The sequence below is a fragment of the Lissotriton helveticus genome, chromosome 10, assembly GCF_964261635.1.
Source record: "Lissotriton helveticus chromosome 10, aLisHel1.1, whole genome shotgun sequence".
NCBI classification, from domain to species: Eukaryota; Metazoa; Chordata; class Amphibia; order Caudata; family Salamandridae; genus Lissotriton; species Lissotriton helveticus.
In genome coordinates this window covers 496142335-496162456 of record NC_136071.1, presented here as the reverse complement: position 1 = coordinate 496162456, position 20122 = coordinate 496142335, and the positions used below count along the sequence as shown (strand labels likewise).

Genomic DNA, 20122 nt, shown 5'->3' with positions numbered 1-20122 from the left:
ACTTCCCCTCAAACGGCCAGAGCAGCGTATGGCATGCGTATGCCAGTAATGTAGACTACCTCCGTAGCTACACTTGCCTCCCTTCCTCTTACGAATTGGTAATTGATCTTAAAAATTACCCAAAGTGACATTTTCAAACAAATGAGGGAAGTAAGCATGATAGGTACATTTAAAGAAGGTCGTTTTTCATTGAGTAAAAACATTTGCTGAGTTTCAGGTGATAGTTAATACGTTGGTGTTTGTGCTCTGATGAGGGATGGCTTGCAGCTGCAGCCATATATACATATCTTGCTCCCCGAGCAGCCAATAGCCTTGTTAATTACCCTATTTAACACCTTTAGACAGTCCTTCAGGAACCAGGCTCCTGACAATACAAATTACGCTGCAGATGAGAGGTTTTCCATGGGTCTCCTCCTCCTTGGCTCACAGTACACAGAGACCTTGCAATGGGCTAGTCCGGTAAGGATAAACACCAGGAAAGGCACTGTGCAGAGTCTCCGCAGATTGTAAAATGCACGTACAACGCACACGTATACATACGCACATATGGCGGCAGTGCGCTCTTGGGACAAACCATGTCCCCGTTTTTTTTGCAGCGGGGACGTATTTTGGCTGCGGGTGCAAGAGGCTTCACATTTCCACACTGTGGCCGCAGCGCCCCTGGCTCTTCATTATGGCGCACTGCTCATGTATCCCCGGTGGGTCCCCTGTGTCACTACCTTGGGTGGTTTACTCTGGGCCCAGCGATTCTACAGGCTCTAGGCCTTGTGTCTAGTCAAGTTGTGGTTCTTATACCACTTTCTTAATATATGGTTTGGTCCCGCCCTGGGGCCCAGTGTATATTGTGCTATGTACTGAAGTTCTATTGCATTTAAATTGTGTACTTTGCTCTGTAATCTCGTACAGAAATTACTAGAGTGTGTTTAGTAATAAATACATATATTGTATACATATACCTTATGTGGTTCTCCTTTCATTTAGACATTCAAGAGGTTATAATCTGGTAAACCAAGCTGCTTTACACTCCTTCAAGACTTAGCCTGAAGGCTGCTCTCCATAGCTACCACTAGGATAGCTTTCAATAAAGGTTGTCTTAAACCTATCATCAATAAGGGCTGTTTGGACTGGTGCAAGGTGCCCACTATAACTAGTGGACAGCATATGCCAGGCCAACTTCACACACTGCATAAAAATCTTCTACCATTGTCCAAAAAGCATCCACATGATGGCTTGCACGCTCATTCTTCCCGAGCCAAAGCTGCGACCACTGCATTAGCTTGCGGTGCTCTAGTCCTGGACATCTGTCAGGCTGCAGCGTGGGCTACTCTGCACATGTTCACGAAGCACTACTGCTGGACAGTCAGGTCTGTTGGGATGGGTATTTTGCCCGTTCAGTCCTGCAGAACATTTTGGTCCAAGTTGGGTTTGAAGGGCCTCCTTGATTTGGTATCTATTCTAAGGTAAGGAATCTGCAGTTAGAATGCTTTATCAGATGAACAAGGTACTTACCTTTGTTAACGCCTTATCTGGTAGAGATTCCATCTAGCTACAGATTTCTTACCGATCCTCCCATCCCCCCTCCCATGAGACCTGGTTAACGAATGAGGGCTTCATCTTACAAAGGGCCCTAGTTACTCACATCAGTTGGCAGTCTTAATCATGGCTCGACACTCACAGCGTGCACAGTCTCGAAAATAAATTGACGTCAGGCGCCTTTATATGTACCGCATGCATCACTTCTGGTGCAGACGAATTTGACCCAGAGCGGTATGACGCCACCTATCGATGTGCCGGGGTACTGCAAAAACAAAATCCAGTTCCTCTGTGACACCTTCTAAGGTAAGGATTTTGCGGTAGATAGTCTCAACGAGATAAAGTATTAGCGAAGGTAAGTAACTTGTTCTTTAATTCAAATTTGCTTGAGTGTTTTAGCCCTAATCACTTCTTGACCGGTTTGTTCTTCATGTCACATGAAAATTGTGTGGTAATTTGTGATGGAATGTGTGTAGGTTTGCAGAAGGGAATTGCAGCGCTTCTAGAATATACAATGAATAACAAATTAGTTCTGAATAATTATATTTTAAAGTTCAAAATGATGCCTCTGGAAGGAAAGTTGGCAAAGAAGAGGTTTTATATTATTAATATAAAATCTCTCTAGAAAAAGGTTACCCTTACTTCTTCGTAGGTATTAGTTCTTCTTATAATTTGAAATACAGTAAAGAAACCCACCAGACAAAAGCAAGAAAAAATGTGATGTGCCGAGCCAGTTTTTAGATCTCGCCTGAGACGGCGTATGCACTGTCGCTTGCAAGACATTTTGTTTACTAAAGGGGGCTTGGATCCAGCGCTGGCTGTGCCATAGCTCTTTTTATTCCAAGTTTTAGCCATGCTATGCAGCAGCCAGGTTGCTGTACAATATGGCTAAGAGACATTCTCAAAAGCCAGTAGCTCATGTGTAGACGAGACCTATTTGCTTTGATAACTTTTGTTAATTGGACCTATTATGCTGATTGTAGGAGATTTAAATTATAATTGACACACAAGACAATATAATCCAATTGCTGCCTACCTGTACCCCATTATGGGCAACAGTGGGGAGACGTGGCTGGCAGAGTTTTTTTGCTTCAATCTTAAATGGCCGTGTGGAGTGGCACCCATTAGCAGGCTTTCAACATTATAACTAGGAATGAAATTAGGGAGAAAATATTTACGGTTCTAGTAAAAAGTGTTTGCCCACATCAATAGCTATGTTCCCTTTACACTGGATCCTCGTTTCAAGGCTTTTATCAACATTTGTTGACATGTCTTCTATAAACTTTAGAATATTCGCATCATGGCAGCACTCTCCGTATCAGGCACCTTGCATTTTTTAGTCCACTTTTAACTATTGAAGTTGAACCATTCACAGTGATAAGTTTGAACTGGATGTTGCTGATAACACTCCCTATGCTGCTGAGGAATATGCAATATGTTTTTGTAAATTCAGATGGCATTTTTCCATTTCTGGAGTGCAGGGTACCATCTTAATTGATCTTGAAGCCTTGTCTGGAAACTCATTATTTTATCAGCTATTTAACTCTTTACTACTGTGTTACCGCTTAAAACGCTGAATAATCTTACATTGCTTTACATCCTGACTACTTTTGTTTCGCTCTTATTCAGTACTCAGGGAGTCTGTCTTAGACGTTGCCCAGTCAAGGAAAGAAGGTTATCTTGTACTTGCATGTTAGGGTTATTTGAGAGAGAAATGTCATGGCATTTGAACACGGATGAATTATTCAGCATTTTTGGCATTTACTCGCAGGTCAGCCATGAATTTACTATTTGTGAATTACGTGCTTGCACATGTAGGAGGGCGCTTATTCCTTGTGAGACCAATTCTTCTTTGCTTTTTTCAGACAACGCCCTAGTTTTCATCTTACTGCTAACATGGATGGATATAAACAAACTCTTGGTATGCAGAGTTTATTTGCCTGCTCTTCCTCTCTTTGTCAACCAAGAAATTTCTCCTGCTCCCTGCCTGTCAATCAGCCCAAGTTAGCTTCTTAGTTGAATACTGGAGTAGCGAGTGAGAATCTTTCATGCCATCTAAGCCTTGTGTTCCAGGCCAACTAGAGTCGTACTCCTTGCCTTTGTTCAAGAATACTTTGGGGATTTTTTCCTTAGCATGTGTTTTTGGGGTCCAGGCATAGAGTTGGCAATCGCCTGAGCCTTGCTGACGTCCTGAGTCACATTAGATTTTGGGTTACTTTAACTGGCTTGAAACACCTTCACATGATGATTGAGAACCAAATCAGTAGGCTATCGGCAACACACTCATTACTTCTTTCATGCATACTTCTATCTTGGAGAATTCACTCGTATATCTTCTGTATCCGTCGGCTACCCCTAGGCCTTTAGGTCGGCTCATTATGAACCTTTTTTTAGGGCCCTCAGTCTTGGACACCTTGTTAGGCCTAACAGTGTTATTCCCCTAAGACTAGGCAATGGTCTATTCAGGACACTCACCGAGTGAGAGTAATATCTGTGTGTCTAGATGATTCAGCACTGATCATAACTGGTGCATTCCAATACCTGCCAACCCCTGTCCCCTTATCGACCTACCAAACCCAGGCCTCAGTGTCACTTTATTGTGCCATGAATACCATTCTGTGCTTTTGGAACACATACCTTGAGCATCAGGCTATGGTCTGCTAAGAAGTTCTTCAAGCTCTCACACTCACAGGTCCCCTCAAACCATCTGCCCCACTTAAAGACGGTTGAGAAAGTTGGAGCTCTCAGACAACTAGGCAAGAGTGGAGAAGATAAATGGCAGGGCAGGAATCGAGGGAAGAGGCCCACTTGGGAGGGAGTATACAAATGTGTTGTTTGTGTTGTTAAAGGGTCTCTCTAAGAGAGGCTATTGTGATGATACTCTTGGGTTGTAATCACTCTAACACAATCAAAATTAGACAGACAGATTACAGGATGGGCCCCTGGTTTCTACTGCCTCAGACAAACTTACAACACTCTGCATAATTACTATAATTTATCAAAGCTCACTTTCACACATCTGGAGGTGCAGTGGTTTAGAGAGAAAATCATAGATCAACGGTGTGAAATAGCTTGCATTTACTCAGAGAACCTTTGTATACACCCACTACCTTCACAGATACTAAGGCTCCGTTGCTTACAGGCGATTCATTACTAGGCTTCCTCTATTGCTAGATGTGTATGTTGCACTTTTTCATACTGTGTGGTGGGATGTGACAAGTTGAACACAATGCTAGATAAAAAGTAAGTATTTCCCACGTTTCTTTGTCCCGGACATATAAAATAAAAGATCTTTGTCAAATGCAGAACTCTTCACCTAACACATTTAGTACATTTAGTACAACATGGGGAACTAAACTAAGTGAAGGAGCCCAACCTGCAAGTGAAGTATTTCTTATCCATGGCCCTCGGAATGACGAGGGCCATCAAGAAAAGATATCTTTGTAATCCTGGAAAATTCAGAACCAGCTCAAGAGTGCACTAAGAACCAGAGACTGTACTGAAAATGGGCACAAATCTCTCCTACTCCACTCATATTAAGACAGGTAAAAATATCTGAACCCTGCACAGTAATGTAAGGGTTGTGTAAACTACCCGAGAACTCAACAACGGCAGTTTTTGTAGTTAGTAGCCCTCAAGCCTTAGGGTTTCATTGCCCAGTGCTCTGACTCTGCTTTGCAATTCCTGTGTCTTACAAACAACGGGAACTAAAGAATCAGGAGGATCAGATCAGGCCAGAGCTTTGCATTTGGGGCTGTATAGAATGCACCAATATATTTAGTTCCTTATAAAACATTTCTGTGTAGAGCGGGAGCTGCGCAGACAATCAAATATTCTGTCATCTTCATCTGCCTGCATGCACTATTTGTGAACAGCAATGAGGGATATTGAGGTTTTTCCTCATTGTGGCTTTCTGGACTTCTTTGGACAGTGTTCTCATCATTTTGCCTGCCTTATTCCGAGAACTGGATTGGTTTGCCCAGCAACCAGGTAGTAGTTCGAGACATAGAAAACTCCCAATTGGCCTCACAGTACTTGTTGCCGTGGAACTTTGAAAAGTCATTCAAGACGGTCTGGTTCCCATGGTCAAGAAAGCAAGGGGTAACTCACTGGCACCCAGGGCACAGCACATCCAGAAAAGACAGGCCTCTAGTCTTCTTTATTAGGCTCCAACACTACGAAAACATAGTGGATGATGGTTCATCCAACTGGACCTTTTTGAATGGTGAACAGACGCACCCTCAGGGCACAAGTTGTCAAACAAAACAAATTAAAAAGAAAAACCTCAAACAAGCAAGCATGGAATCTGATCAGACCTCGGTGGCAAGCCTGCCACTGGGTATCCCCAAAATTGTAGTGTGAATAATTGCCAGTCTCTCTCCCCAACCGCAATCATTTAGAGTACCCCCTAAATCACAGGACTTGCACTTCAAAAGTTTTCTTAATCCACTATTCAGGTCAATTCTAAAGAGTGCAAGATAACTCTGTATGCCCTTTATACGCAAAGTAATGCCTATATCCAAAACTCTGGCGGCTACGGGAATCTAATCTCATGCACCCCACAAAAAGGGTGACAATCTATTTTACATAGCACATGTTGCACTATGTTAGGTTTAGTACAATCAAATACAAAGGCCCGCATAAATAACTGCTGCCAGGATTGCTCTCCTGTGCATCATTAGAAGATGGCAACATAATGCGCTTCCTGTATTTGCACAATAGAATAACATGCTGATGAAATCTTTAATATGGAAAGAGGTGGCTCCAGCTTTCTCAACGTCAAATACATTTCAGCAAGTCTGGGTCTATCGAATGACACACTGATTCAATTGAGTAACACTGCTTTGGGTTTAACTGAATGCTCAGCATTTGCAATTTATTTATTTAAACTGCAAAAAAAAATATATCAAATACATACTATGTATATAAATATACGTATATCCTATCCGGGTCAACCACAAGAGATTACTATTGGTTGTCAATAAAATTAAGCATTCCACTCATCACTTTCTGTGCTAAGTGACTCCCTCTAAGTAAGACAAATATGCCCAGATGTGGTTACGAAGCTCACTGTGCCCTTAGCCTCAAACTGCACTTCATTGATGAGGCATAGCAAAACTGGCCAGGTTTGCTTGACTTAACATTTCAGGCTAGAAAGTCCCTCTTGGATCGGGTTCAAGCCCGATTCAGATATGAATAGTGACAGAAACTGCACAGAGGACCCAAAGACATGGACTGGAAAGCAGACCAGAGTTATCACCACTGGCTGAGATAGGTCAAGCATTCAACCATTCACTTTTTGTGCTCTCTTTGGAGCCGGAGGGGCCATTCAAGGTTCTATGACAGTTCCCATAGTGTGAAGAAAAAAACAGATTGTTGGAACAAGAAGTGCGGTCTTCAATGGTACAGCATTTTTGCCTATCTCTTTGTTTAAGCTTCTAATCAAAGGAGGCAACCTCCATTGTTTTCCAGCATGGTATTCAGTGGTATTCTCTATTTTTCCTGGATCTGCTTGAGGAAACGTGCTGTGACTGGTACGACGGTATTTGAGATGTTAAGAAGGCATCAACGTATTTAGAACATTTAGACAGTTAATGCATGACTCCTGATTATCAGGTGGCCCAGACGTATATGTGGGTATTCTGAAGCATATAAAGCAGCAGGGGCTTGAAAGCCTGCTATTAGATGTTATCAGTATTCATTAATGTTTTCAGGTACGTCCATTATAATTCTGTAGAGGGGTTTTCTGAATTTCTGATCATAATCTGAGACCAGATGCTGTCTGCATACTTCTCCATTCGAGTCGCGTCCAAGACAATGACTGCAACACCCTTGTCTGTGCACTTTCTTACTATGAAATTGTTTGTATTAAGGGATTTTCTTACCCTTGCTCCTGCATAAATAATTTGTGTGGCCACTGCTCATTTACTAAACTGGCCCACTAATGTATTACCACCATAGGAAGAGGTTGAAACATTGGATGTTCTGACCACTGAAATAGTACTTGTGGTTCCCATTTCACTTCAGAGTTGGATTTGTCAGTTCACTTCTGCAGAAAGTAAATGGCAGTAAAATCGTGCCAGGATTGGTAGACCCAGATAGATGATATTTGGCAGTGTCCTCCATGTAATTCTAAGTGTTGCAACTGACCTGCTCATGGGTCTAATGGTATGCTGCCCAGTACGCCCTCTGTTTCTCATGGAACTGACAAAGTATGATCTTTGAAAATCCCCAATATTTCTTATTCTTCAGGTGTAGTAAGACGTGTGTTTTAAAAAAAAAAATTGTGGCTCTTTTTAGCTGAGACTGCAGCTATGGCAGTGGGCCATTTACTGTTTGTAGTAAGGTTGTTGACAGATCCTTTAGTTACTATGTATGGGTATTTTGCATATATGAGGTTGTTTCTTTCAGTCTAAGATGTTAGCATTCTCGTGTTTATCTTATCTCGCATGCTTCTGACAGACAGTTGAGTCAAATTACAAATGTTTGTTATTGTAAAATAAAAAACGATTTCAAATTCGTCATTTTACACCATGAAAACTAAAATACAGGAAATCACCTTCTGTCCCTCCAATCAATCTGAATAATAGATTTCCTGAAAGAATATTTCTGGGCAGAACATAAATTCAGTCAAGGGATTTGGAGAGCAGTCAACCGTCAGAGCTCACTTGGATCAGTTGAGGTATTTCTAGCTTACATAACCCACACACAAAGATCATTTCATAAAAAGGAAAGCTGTAGACACCATACCTTTGCCTTTATCCTTTAGATGTAATTCCAACCATAGCAATGTGTCCACATCTCTTACTAACCGTGAGACAATACAATGTTCACAAATATTTTCTTCCTAATTTCATTCCTAGTACGGGTGATATTATCCTACACACTCGCTAAGGTGTGTGGAAAAATGTGAAAGATAAAAGGTCAGTGTCCATGTACTTACAGACACTCGCCAGTAGCGAAAAAAATCATCGCTACAACATTCTGATCCAGTATTTACAGGGCGTGCCCTGTAAATACTGGATCAGAATCCAGGCAGCGAGTGTGTAGGATAATATCACCCGTGGCACCACATTTTGCCACTCACTTCACCTTTTCTCTTGGTCCTTGTAAAAAGTCCCGCATAATTTTCCAGAATGCACTGAAACATGTAGACTACAACACCTAAGCCAACACATAGATAAAATTCTCTATTATAGTTGCACCACACATAATTTTAAACAATACCCTGGGCCGCCAAGAATAAAACATTAGGTAAGGATTCCCAGAGGTATTTTTTAGCTCACCTTCACCCACATCACACTGTTGCACGACACCCGCTCCGCTGTAGTCAGGCGTAGAAGCACAACCTGGTGGCACTCGGCTGCCTGGTTGGGACCCCGATGATGAACCATGACACCAACCAGGTTGGTGTGTGAGGGGTCTTTTAACAACACCCATTGGGTCCAGACACAAGACCACCATTACAAGTGACCAAGAATATAAGAGTATATTCACACATATAGTGGGCTTGTCCACATTGTTTCTACATATTACCTTTGGGGACAGGACGCGCCCCTAAAACCCCTTGCTCTCCCATTTGATTCTCCTAAAAGAATAAAGCAGCCTGACATTAGACTTCTGTCTCTGAATCACCGGCAAATGTGACAAGTTCAAATATCCGCTTATTTGCGCCCCACAGTTTTGGAAAAAAATCAAGAAGTGGTCTATGAAAAACTTTAATATTGCATTCAGCTGTGAGATATAGGTTCTACTCCAGTTTCTGGCTGGTAGTAAGAACCTAGCCCAGAAACGCTTTTAGCTGAATACCATATAGGTCAGTCCGGGTGGCCCACAGATCCTTAAAGGATTCTAATGCTACCTATTTACATTGCAACGGTCTCCTCAATTGAATATTGGCATGGACTGATCTAAAAGTGGTATTTGTTCCCATTTTCCTGTACTTGACCCTGGCATAGCTGTTTCTGTGCATTGATAAAGCAACCAATAGGTGTACAAAAACGAATTCCTTTTTTTTTTTTTAACTGCACATATTATTGTTTTTTTTCAAATATATTTTACAATTAATAGTAACATGGAACCAAAGGTTTTATGAGAAAAAAGAGAAAAACAGAGTTTGTGTTTGATGCCAATCATTTTTTACAGGATCACTGTGGCATGTTCCTAGACTTACATCGTTTTGACACATTTGTACATCACAAATATGCTAGTTTGGAAGAAGACCTAAAAAGCATGCACATTTAATTGCAGTTAGTCTTACTATCTATTGTTAAGTGTGAGATGCATCTTAATTCGTCAGAGAAGTAATGGTAATTGTGTTCCCGTTCTATTGTTTGATACAGCCCATGCCATTCTGTTCCATTGAATTCCCCCAAATCTTATCACATTTATTGGGGCAGCTCCTGCTTAGCTAAACCACATTTTCTGCTGCCATACACCAATCCATGTTTAGGGGCCTTGATTTATGGTTTCTAGACAACTGTGTTGCTTCCCTCATCCCAGCAATGAGGTAGATGCTGCCAAATCTACTGCTAATACCAACCCTTCGGTTCCTTGCATTTATTTAACCAGTAACTTTCTTAAAGAAAGAACTCCACTAAGTATTAACAAAATGTACATGTTTATACCAAGAAGGAATTCTTACATTTACATCTCTGGGATCAGTCCCTAAATTGTTCTGCCTTTGGCATCCAGGTTTATCATACCACACTAAAACACTTGTAACTGCTATAATTGTCATAACTTGGTTTCAAACTGCGTTTTAATTATCTTAGAGTGTATTAAGATGATGGCACTAATTAGCGGACATACCAAAATTCTGATGCCATAAGATTTAACAATAACAATTTCAATCATCAGTATCTCAGGCGCATCACAAAATAGTAACTTAATTATCCTCCAGTGCCGTGTACCAGTACGAATATTTTAGTAAACTAAAATATGTTATTGTGCAACATGTATTGTAGATAACGAACAGGAACACCTGTAACACGGGTAACAGCAATAGTCCATGACACCATCTAGATAATGGGGATTTTTAAGTTCTTGGAGCAGACTCCAAACTTGAGTATTTTTCTCACAGTGAAGCAACTATTAATAATGGGTTTCTCAAGCTCTCAAATCAATGCGGGAATAGTCCATTGAGTTGTTTAGTTAAATACAGGAATAGTCCATTCATGTAAATCTGGGGTTATTCAATTGCTGAACATTTGGTCAGTTGGTTTATCCCAATTCCTAGAGATAGTAACCAGTGGATATATTCTAACACATGGCACCTATAGAAACTAAGAATATAGTAGTATGCCTCAATATAGGTTGTGTTGTCCCCTGTGGGCTAGATTATAAAGCGCATGAATATTTCATAATAGCCATCTATACAGAAACTTGTAGCTGCATGTTAATGATTGGTAATATATTGTCAAGCAGCATACTGTCTAATGGAAGCCACATATCCATGGCGCATTTATTTCTAAATGAGGAAAATCATACAATGTAGAATATAAGTAACCCCTCTGTATCTACTATTTCTGTGGAAACCCTTGAGCAGTATCTAAATTAGACTACTCAACACACACCCGGACAACTGATAAATAGCATCCTAACATGCTACGCAGATAACTATTGGGAATATTTTGCTAGGATATTGCAACAAACATTACTGTTTGGGTTATCCGAACACACAAAACAGATTACCAATGGCAATTATCACACAGTGTATGCAAATGTAATTACTATGCAGACAACCAACATGAATATCCCATATGCCCAACACTAATAACCAATGGGAAGGTCCCTGACAGTGTAAACCCATTGTTACTTGCATGCCTGCTGTGTGTCTGTATATATGCTCGTGTTTCTGCTTCCATACATTTTGTGATACTGATTATATAATTGGTACACTCTGGTTTGTTTTTATGGCGTCTCCTATGTATAAAGATTTACATCACTTCTTGAGGTATAGTTCTTGCTAAAGAAATTTGTTGTTAATAATAATAGTAATTCATTCTCAGAATCTTTTTTTTAATTAAAAAAAAATGTTATACACATGTAGAAATTGTGTTGAGGGAATGTGAAACTCATAAGGCAACGAAAACAGTCTTGTGTGGGAAGTGAGAATGTTTCTCTATGATACTGGTAGATAACAAAAATGGCAGCCGGAAACTGACATCTTCATCAGAGGCACGTTCTATGTTTGAAGCTAGAAACAAACTGTTGATCCAAACAATTTTTTGGGAATGTATTTGTTTGCATTTTCTTAGTTACATTACAGAAACATGTCTGAAATTCAAAGCATCTCACTCCTATATTAATTACAATCTGAGCGGAGTTCAACAACACTATCACAGAGGTCCCGCCAACGCCCCCCCCCTCCCCATTCAGCCTGCCACCCCTCTGGTTCACTGTGAGTCCGTAAGTGCAAGACCATAATAAGTTAACCAGGGCTTCCATATCTTCCAGAATTTATTCGGGCATCCCCTTGCTTTATACGTGGTCTTCTCCCCCAGCATGTACATGTACCTACCCCCTTCGCCATTCTTCTAGCATTGGATTAGACGCTAAGCCCCATGCCCTCGCCAAGTCTCTTTTGGCTACTACCAAACCCAATTGGAGTAATGTCAGTTTCTTTCGCCCTGGGGAAGTCTACCTCCGTGGGTATTCCGAGCAAGATAAACATGGATCCTGGGGGTATTGATTCTTGCAATATAAGTTCCAGTGCCTTCAGCAGTATGCCCCAATATCTCTGTGTTTGTGTGCATCCCCAGACAGTGTGAAAAAAGGTCCCTTCCATGGTCCTACACTTCAGACAATTAGGTGAGTCCAGACAATTAGGTGAGTCCGTTCTTACTATCCTATGTAATCGGGCTCTGTCATAATACATACTGTGTAAATACTTGAACTGAATCAATTGAAGTTGTGACCTAATAGCTGCTTCCCTAGGATGCATCAAAGCCATTGCCCAATCTAAGTAGTCTATGTCCCCCAGATCCTCCTCCCATTATAATCTCAGTTTTCGCAAAGGGTCTGGTGTGTTATTTATAATTGTCCTATAAGTCCAGGACACTGCCTTTTCCCCAATTTCTCCCATCAAGAGGCGTCCTTCGAGTGGGGTCTATTCTGGGAGGCCCTCCATGTCAATACTTTGTGCCTGCCATGCATGTTTCAATTGCAAATACTTAAAATGTTGTGCTTTGTTCATGTCGTACTCAGTCTGGAGGCGCGAGAACGTCACCAGCTCCTTATGATATACTATGTCTATGAGCTGAGAAATGCTCACCAGATCCCACTTCCGAAAACTTGTCAGCTTGGCAAATTCCTTGAGTCGTGTTCCCACCCAGAGCGAGGTTTCCTTGGTCACCCGGCCATCCCATGTGTCTCTCCGCTTTCTTCCAAGCCAGTATCACCAGTTGTGTGGCTGGCAGCAGTGTTGCGATCCAAACTCTATTTTATCCAAAGGGGTTATATTCCAACATATTAATTTAGCAAGCATATACAGTTGCCTTAAACTGATGAAATCTCCTCTACCTCATCTTGCCGCCACATGTGTAACCAAAATATCCAGTCAATAGAGCATCTCCATTGCCAAAAGTTTTTCAATTAGCTAAAGTAAGTGGAGTCTCGCAGTTCTCCATACAAATAATCATTGGTAATACCACTAAACACAAATCTGGGTCCTCCGTGAAATATTGCATGACATAACACAGATACCTTTTTGGGTATAGCACAATTCAAGAACAAACATCTGAGGAATACAACAAATGATAAGGGGAGACGGATATCTGAGAAAAATACTTATGCCACTCCCCAGGCCAGATTTTAGAACTAGGACTAAGACAACGAACAAGCATATTTGCAGTTTGAATATACCCCTGTTCATAGCATATCAGCAACAATAACGATGTACATCACAGTGCTAATATGCAAAAAGAGAAAGCAAAGCGCTGAGCCACTTTCAGCTGTAAATATAGCAATGCATATGGCAGCTAAGAGAGAAGAATCGAATAATTCACAGTTTCATTAGGAATACCACAACAGGCAGGACAGCTGTGCAACAAGATAATATTCCACAGTGCACATATTCAAAAGGAATATCACTCCACCAAGTGCAGATACAAAATATTATAACTCCACTGATATCCAGCCATCAGAATTGTAAAACTCACAGGGCTCATATACAGTAGTAATATCAGACAGTTGATATACATATGGAATACACAATTAATTGGTTAGATGACTGGTTGGCCATCAGGACTTAATGACTCCCCCAAAATTGGAATTTTGAGGGCCAGTTATGCCTTTTGAACTATCGATGTGTGTCTCTCATCTACGTGTTAGTTTATTGAAAAATACCTTTATTTTTCTCTTCAGGACACCATGGGGTCCGTTCTGAGCCGCAGAATCGCTGGAGTGGAAGATATTGATATTCAGGCAAATTCGGCTTACAGATACCCTCCAAAGTCAGGTAAGAGCATGTCCACTGAACCCTAGAATCATTCAGAAGTTGGCTATAATCAGACAGACAGAATGGATTATAAACCACAGCCCTTTTATCATACCAAAAAGAATCACCACATTTCTGATCTTGATTTGTACCACTTGGGTTGTTAACCCTTAGCTTTCACACCAACTCTAATCTTGTTAGGATGTAGCCTAATCCAACATTCTGACAGTCATATTCAGCATTCCCATAGCCTTTCTTTGTGTCTCTACAACGAATCCTTTTGCTGCTTAGTGGGGTCACATCCCTCTACTTTGACTTTAAACTAAGATTTACTTCGTGGATTCATTATTGGCGTAGGTGGCCTTGCAGAGTAGTACAATTACAAATGCACAGATTAATCCCTGTGTTGCAAAAGCAAAACCTCACCGTGTTTGTTGACCATCTAACCTATTTCTGCCAGGAGGTAAACCTGATTGGTGAGAATGGGTGAGGTTTTAATTTTGCAGGATAAAAAAAACAACATGTAAACATTAGGACAGAGTGCATGCGGCGAGAGTTGATATATTTTTCTTTGGTGTAGTGTTAACAGTCTGTCATTAAATTACATTTCTATTTTGAAAGATGCTGTCATTTTGTTCTCACGTGCTGTCCATTACTGCTCACTTTAGGTATTGCAGCTAACCGTTAATACATTCCAGTAATGCATCCCCTCCTTTACTGGCCTTTCAAGTCTCTGTCCAGAAAACAGTTCCTTTGCTAGTGTTTGAGCCCACTAAACTCTGCCAGACCTAGTCCTTGAATCAATCTGATATTTATCGGGCCTGCTCTGAAATCAACTTGGGTCGGTGATCTGGCATCCTTCCCTAAGCTTTAATTCAACAATTCATTCATCGTTTGTTGTGCCTTGGCTTTTTTCTCTTCCTGCTATCCTTCTAGCATCAAAAGACTTACAGTTGATGAAAGCTATAGCAAGTAGACCACCATCTGTGTCAAAGTTGGCAGGATGTTTTGTTGATTTGATTCACCTGGCCGTTGTACATGAAATGTAAAATGGGCCATTCAATTTTACTTTTTCTTTCATCAGGCCACAAGTCTTCCTATCAGGTGAGCTGATGTGAAGACAATGAATACGTAAATTCTGCACACACTCTTGTCATCTTTATTAGCCGTAAACGAATAATTATACAGCACCATTCTATATACTGTATGCTTGGGGAAAACACGTCAGAATGAAAAGCATCCCCTCCTTTATAAACCGAAAGAGTAATGGGTAGTAGTTTTAAATTGGAGAGACCTTCTTAAACCCGCTCTACTCCTTTCCACCTTAAGATTAACGCACACCTACGACCTATCTTGCCCCGCTGCTCCTGCAGCACCTTCTTCCTGACACCCCCGGTCACATGTGTTAGATGCGCGTCACCAACTGCAGATTTCTTCCACGTGGCGTGGGATTGCCATGTGCTGCAGCCCTTCTGGAAGCGAGTGGGCAGAGTCTGTCCTGGGCTGCACCTTGGAGTTTACCTTGCACACTGTGCTGCTGGGGCCTGCGTAGGAATTCGGGGGACCAAGGTTGGAGCGGACCTTCTTGGTGCTGGCTTGTTTGGTCACCAATCGGGATGTGGCCTGTTCCTGGAATCAACAGGTACCACAGACTGTCAGGTGCTGGTGCAGGGGGATGGAATGATGTGCACACCAGAAGAATCAAATTTGTATAGCCCGGGGCTGTCCTGAGAAGCACGGCTGCATTTGAGGGCATATGGCCTATCAATTTGATTCTGTGTTGCCTTGCCATGCTGATGTCAGAGATTGCTGTTTTCCACTGCACTTGCTATTTTTACAGTGTGATACAATTGTTTCGTGCCGCAAAACTTTAAATAAAATTGGTTATAAAAAAAATAAATAGATTAACGCACATTCCTTTCCCAATCGTTAGACGATTCTTCATTGCCGTACCTATTGACAGTGTGGCAAACCCATGCCTCCATTATGTTGACATTTCTGCCCAGGCATGTAATGCACACAAGATGTGTCCATGCCCTTCCTTCCCTCACCTGGCAATTGACAGCACAAACCTATCAACTCTCTTTTTTGTGTGTTTTTTTTGTAAAAGAGTATTTTTGAAAAAGAAATGTAGGTATCATTTTCGATACATGACTGTCTGGTGTCAGGAATTGGTTAGAAATTCTGACAATCCAGCGTAGGTTTCCTGCACCCAAAAACACTACAAGAGATCAAATAAAAAAAATAATGAGCGCAAACAATCATTAATTATTGATTTTCTAGGAAACTACTTTGCCAGTCATTTCTTCATGGGTGGTGAGAAGTTTGATACGCCACACCCAGAGGGTTATCTGTTTGGAGAGAATATGGATCTCAACTTCCTGGGCAATAGACCAGTTCAGGTAAGAAAGCTTTTCTTTGGCATTTAGCTGCAGTATCAGGAATAACATTATGGTGTTGAACTAAATTTCTTTCATTAGTGTTAGCAAAACAGTGCCTGTTCCATGGGTTGCTTTGATAAATGCTTGTGTGTTCTGTGACCTATCAATTTTAACAATTATTGTTTTTATTCGTTAAAGTGCATTGGTGTTCGCTGTCGGGCAATTTGCATGTGCCTGGGCCACATTATGTCTTATGTCAATAGATTCCTCGGTTTGTGGGCATCATTAATTTGTCCTTCTACTGTATCCACTGCAGAGTGCTATCCACTTTTCTCTTTCGTTTTCAGTTTTTCACAATTGTTTTTCGTCTTCTCTCTCTTGGTTCTGTTGCACTTTGATACTTTTTTGTTTTGCCTCAATAAATAAAGGGGGTTTAGAAAAGGAGCAGAATTTTAACTGCAAGCCATTCATGTTTTAGGTGAATCCAGTTAATGCCTACCTCGTCGACCAGCTGAAACTCCCCTGCGAATCATTCATTCTTACTTCCAACCATACAGACAAATTTGAAAAAAGCAATGAGCTTACAGGAGCTCATAGGAAAGCCGAGGAAATTATCCCAAAGGTGCAACCTGGACATCCTAGAGATGCAAAAGTTGAGCGAGTATCAGTAGAAACCACATGTAGTTGATAGAGCGCAAGGGCTGCTTGCTCACACGTTTTGTTTTTGTCACCTTGATTACTGCATAGTAAATGTTTAAAAAGTTTCACACATCAGAGACCCATTCTGCCTTTAGATATATCGTGGGTAATAGGAATAAAAACTGGTTTGGAACTGCTGCTTGACACTTTTCTTTCTTTGCAAATTGTTAGTATTACACACTTTCACAGTTCACCCAGGTTCTTTCTTAGAATACAGGGTAATCCTATTGGCACATTTACAGCATCAGGAAACCTGGCTGTAAAAGCCATGGTGCCCAAAGATCTACAACTCATATCGTAGTAGAAGCACATATTATCACAGATGGAACTCTGGTAGTGAACACATTTGTCTTGGGACACCAATTGTTGTAATGTTTCTAACCATGAATTTGTAGAAACTGCATCATCTGCCATACAAGTTGCTGTGTCACACGCATAAAAAAATCAGTGACTGGGAGACCAGTAGCACTCCAAACCGTATTTATGAAATCATGAACAGAAGAGACTTAAATGGATGAGAATTGATTAAGAACTGAGTGGATGGTTAAAAGAATCTGACATTCAAATGCAAACAAATGCATTTTATTAGACTGAAAATAGATAGTTCTCAAGAAGCACTAAATGTTGGGGGTGACCTTCTAGTATAGCCACTGGATTTGAAATCCAACTACACCTATGGGTACTTCGCAAACGACAAAAAACACGATCTAGAAGTGATTAAAACTCAGTTTGCTAACTGTATGAGAGAAGTCGTTGAGTGGATGACCAAAAACTGGCTCCAATTGAACTGCGAGAAACCCGAGATTGTACTATTTGGCAAAGCGTAGACGCTCTGTTCGGCAGACTAGTGGCCTGTGGAATTCGGTTCTGCCCCTATTCCAAACCCGGTTGTAAAGAATCTGGGTATCAAGCTCGACCAAACCCTCACCTTGAAAGACAACATTCACACTACCTCTGCCTTTTGACATGGTTGGACCCCCACTTTTTGCCTGGAAATTGATGTGGTTTTGATTGTAATACACAGGGTCACTGCCAACCAGGTCCCCTGTGCCAGTGCTTCTTCCCTAAAACTGTTCCACAATTGTAAATCCCTAGTAAATGGTACCTGGGTACCTAGGGCGTGGGGACTGAAGAGGGTCCCCTAGGGACTCATTATCTAAGCCATGCAGACTGCCACTACAGCATGCAGGCCCTGGTACAGACCAAACGAGAAAGTCGACATGGCGCAAACTAGCACTGCCTAAGGTCACCCTAAGTCACAACACTAGCAGGCCTTACAGCCCTAACACAGAGTGCACTACATCACAAGTGTTGACATAGCTGCATGAGCAGATATGCCCCAACAATGTTTAAGTCTATTCTTAGATATTGTACGTGCCAGGGAAGCCATGAAGAGTACATGGGCTGTAAAATTGACAACTCATGTTCTCCAGCTCCATGATGGCTTGAACCCAGGAGTTTTTGGCACCAAACTACTCCTCTCAGTAAACCCACTCTGATGCCAGTGTGGGATCTATTGAAACATGTGATCAGAGGGCACTTCAGTTGCCCTCTGAAAACCTACCAACCCGGGTGGAGGCCCTGACAGGTTTCAGTCTGCCTGCCATCAACAGACTAGTTTATGGACCTCTGGGTCTAGAGCCTCCGCTCTCTGGGACCAAAAACAAAGCAGATTCTGAGTGGATGTGTCACCCCTCCTCCCCCAGGATGGGCACAGTGTGCAAGAGGGAAGTTTCAAAGTCCTGCCACCTTTGTAATGCAACCCCAGCCTCTGCTGCTAGCAGCAAATGGCAGCTCCGGATATAGACCCCCCACTTTGGGTGGGAAAACCTAGGAAGAAAAGGAGGTGTAGCCATCTCTGCCAACTCCACCCCTAAGGTGTAGGAGGCAAAGGGAAGCACACCTTTCAGTCCCTGTCATCTTGAAGTTGGGGAGACTCCTCCAATCAGGGCTAGGACTATTTCCCCTACCACAGGAGGGTGGCATACTTGAGGGTGTAGACACTCTAGGTAAGGTGCCCAGTGGTTCTACCTGTCACTTCCTCAAAACACCACTAAATCTACTTTGTAGATGGCTCCCTTAAATCCAGAAACTAGTTCATGCCGACCTAAGAAGAAGGATGAAGAAGACGCTGTTCAGTGAAGACTGAAGACGCCTACTGACTTGGCCTCAGTCCTACCGGGCTGTCTGTAGCTTTGAATCCCCTGCAATCAGTACGGTGCCTTACCTGCAGCCAGTGACCTCCAGAACTCGAGGAAGACTGCCTGCCTTTGATAAAGACCAGAACTCCAGCGGACAGCAGACCTGTCTCCAAGAAATCAAGACAATGTACTCTGGTGCCCTTCGGAACAGCAAGTCCTGACCTCTCTGCATCTGACGCCTCTGACCTGTGTCCAGGTGGCCCACTGATCCAGAAAAGGTTCCCCAGCGATCCTGACCCCAAGTCCAGTGTTGGCTGACCCCTTCTGGACTCCACGACAACGCCTGCAGCCAGACTCCAGTGACTCCCCCGACCCAGACTGGCTCGGTAAGAAAAACCCACCGTCAAAGGGCACCCCTGCACCCGAAGCCTCTGGGCCTTGAGGAGCTCGCCCAACTGTCCCTACGCCATCTCAACTTGCCTCTGCTGTAGCTGGTTTTCTCAGAGAGGCCTCTGGTTCGATGCTTCAAGCCTGTTTTCAAAATCCAAGTTCTCCATTGAAAAGAATGGACCACCTGATGCTGTTTTTGCACCATTCTGTTCCTGTGCCGCTGATGGTGTATGTTTTGTGCTGCCTTAAGGCCCCTCCTGAGCTTTCTCTAACCTTCGAAGCTCGGCCCCTGCATCCAATTTACTTACTCGGAAGCAGCGTGGCTCCAAGCACCCCAGTCTCCATTGTAAACGCCCATCTCCGAATTTGACCTCTGCACTCGGCCGCCCCTGTGCCTCTAGTGGTGCAGTCTTCGTGCTTACCTGACCCTTGGCCTCTGCTGATCTTGGACCCCGAAGACTGGAACTGTAAGTGTTAAAATTCCCCCGGGAAAATGTTGTTGTTTACTATGGGGTGCCAGAAGGTAGAAGTGGTAAAGC

General features: G+C 42.2%; 1 protein-coding gene across 3 annotated transcripts in view; it reads left to right on the top strand.

The window, feature by feature from the left end:
- The window catches only part of MGRN1 (mahogunin ring finger 1), a 336236-nt gene that overhangs the window by 61125 nt on the left and 254989 nt on the right, over positions 1–20122 (top strand). For all 3 annotated transcript variants that reach the window (XM_078663001.1, XM_078662999.1, XM_078663000.1), the window contains exons 2-3: positions 13900–13993; positions 16256–16374. In XM_078663001.1, the coding sequence (XP_078519127.1) occupies positions 13906–13993; positions 16256–16374 (207 nt within the window). In that variant the 5' untranslated portion in view covers positions 13900–13905. The remainder of the gene's footprint in view (positions 1–13899; positions 13994–16255; positions 16375–20122) is intronic.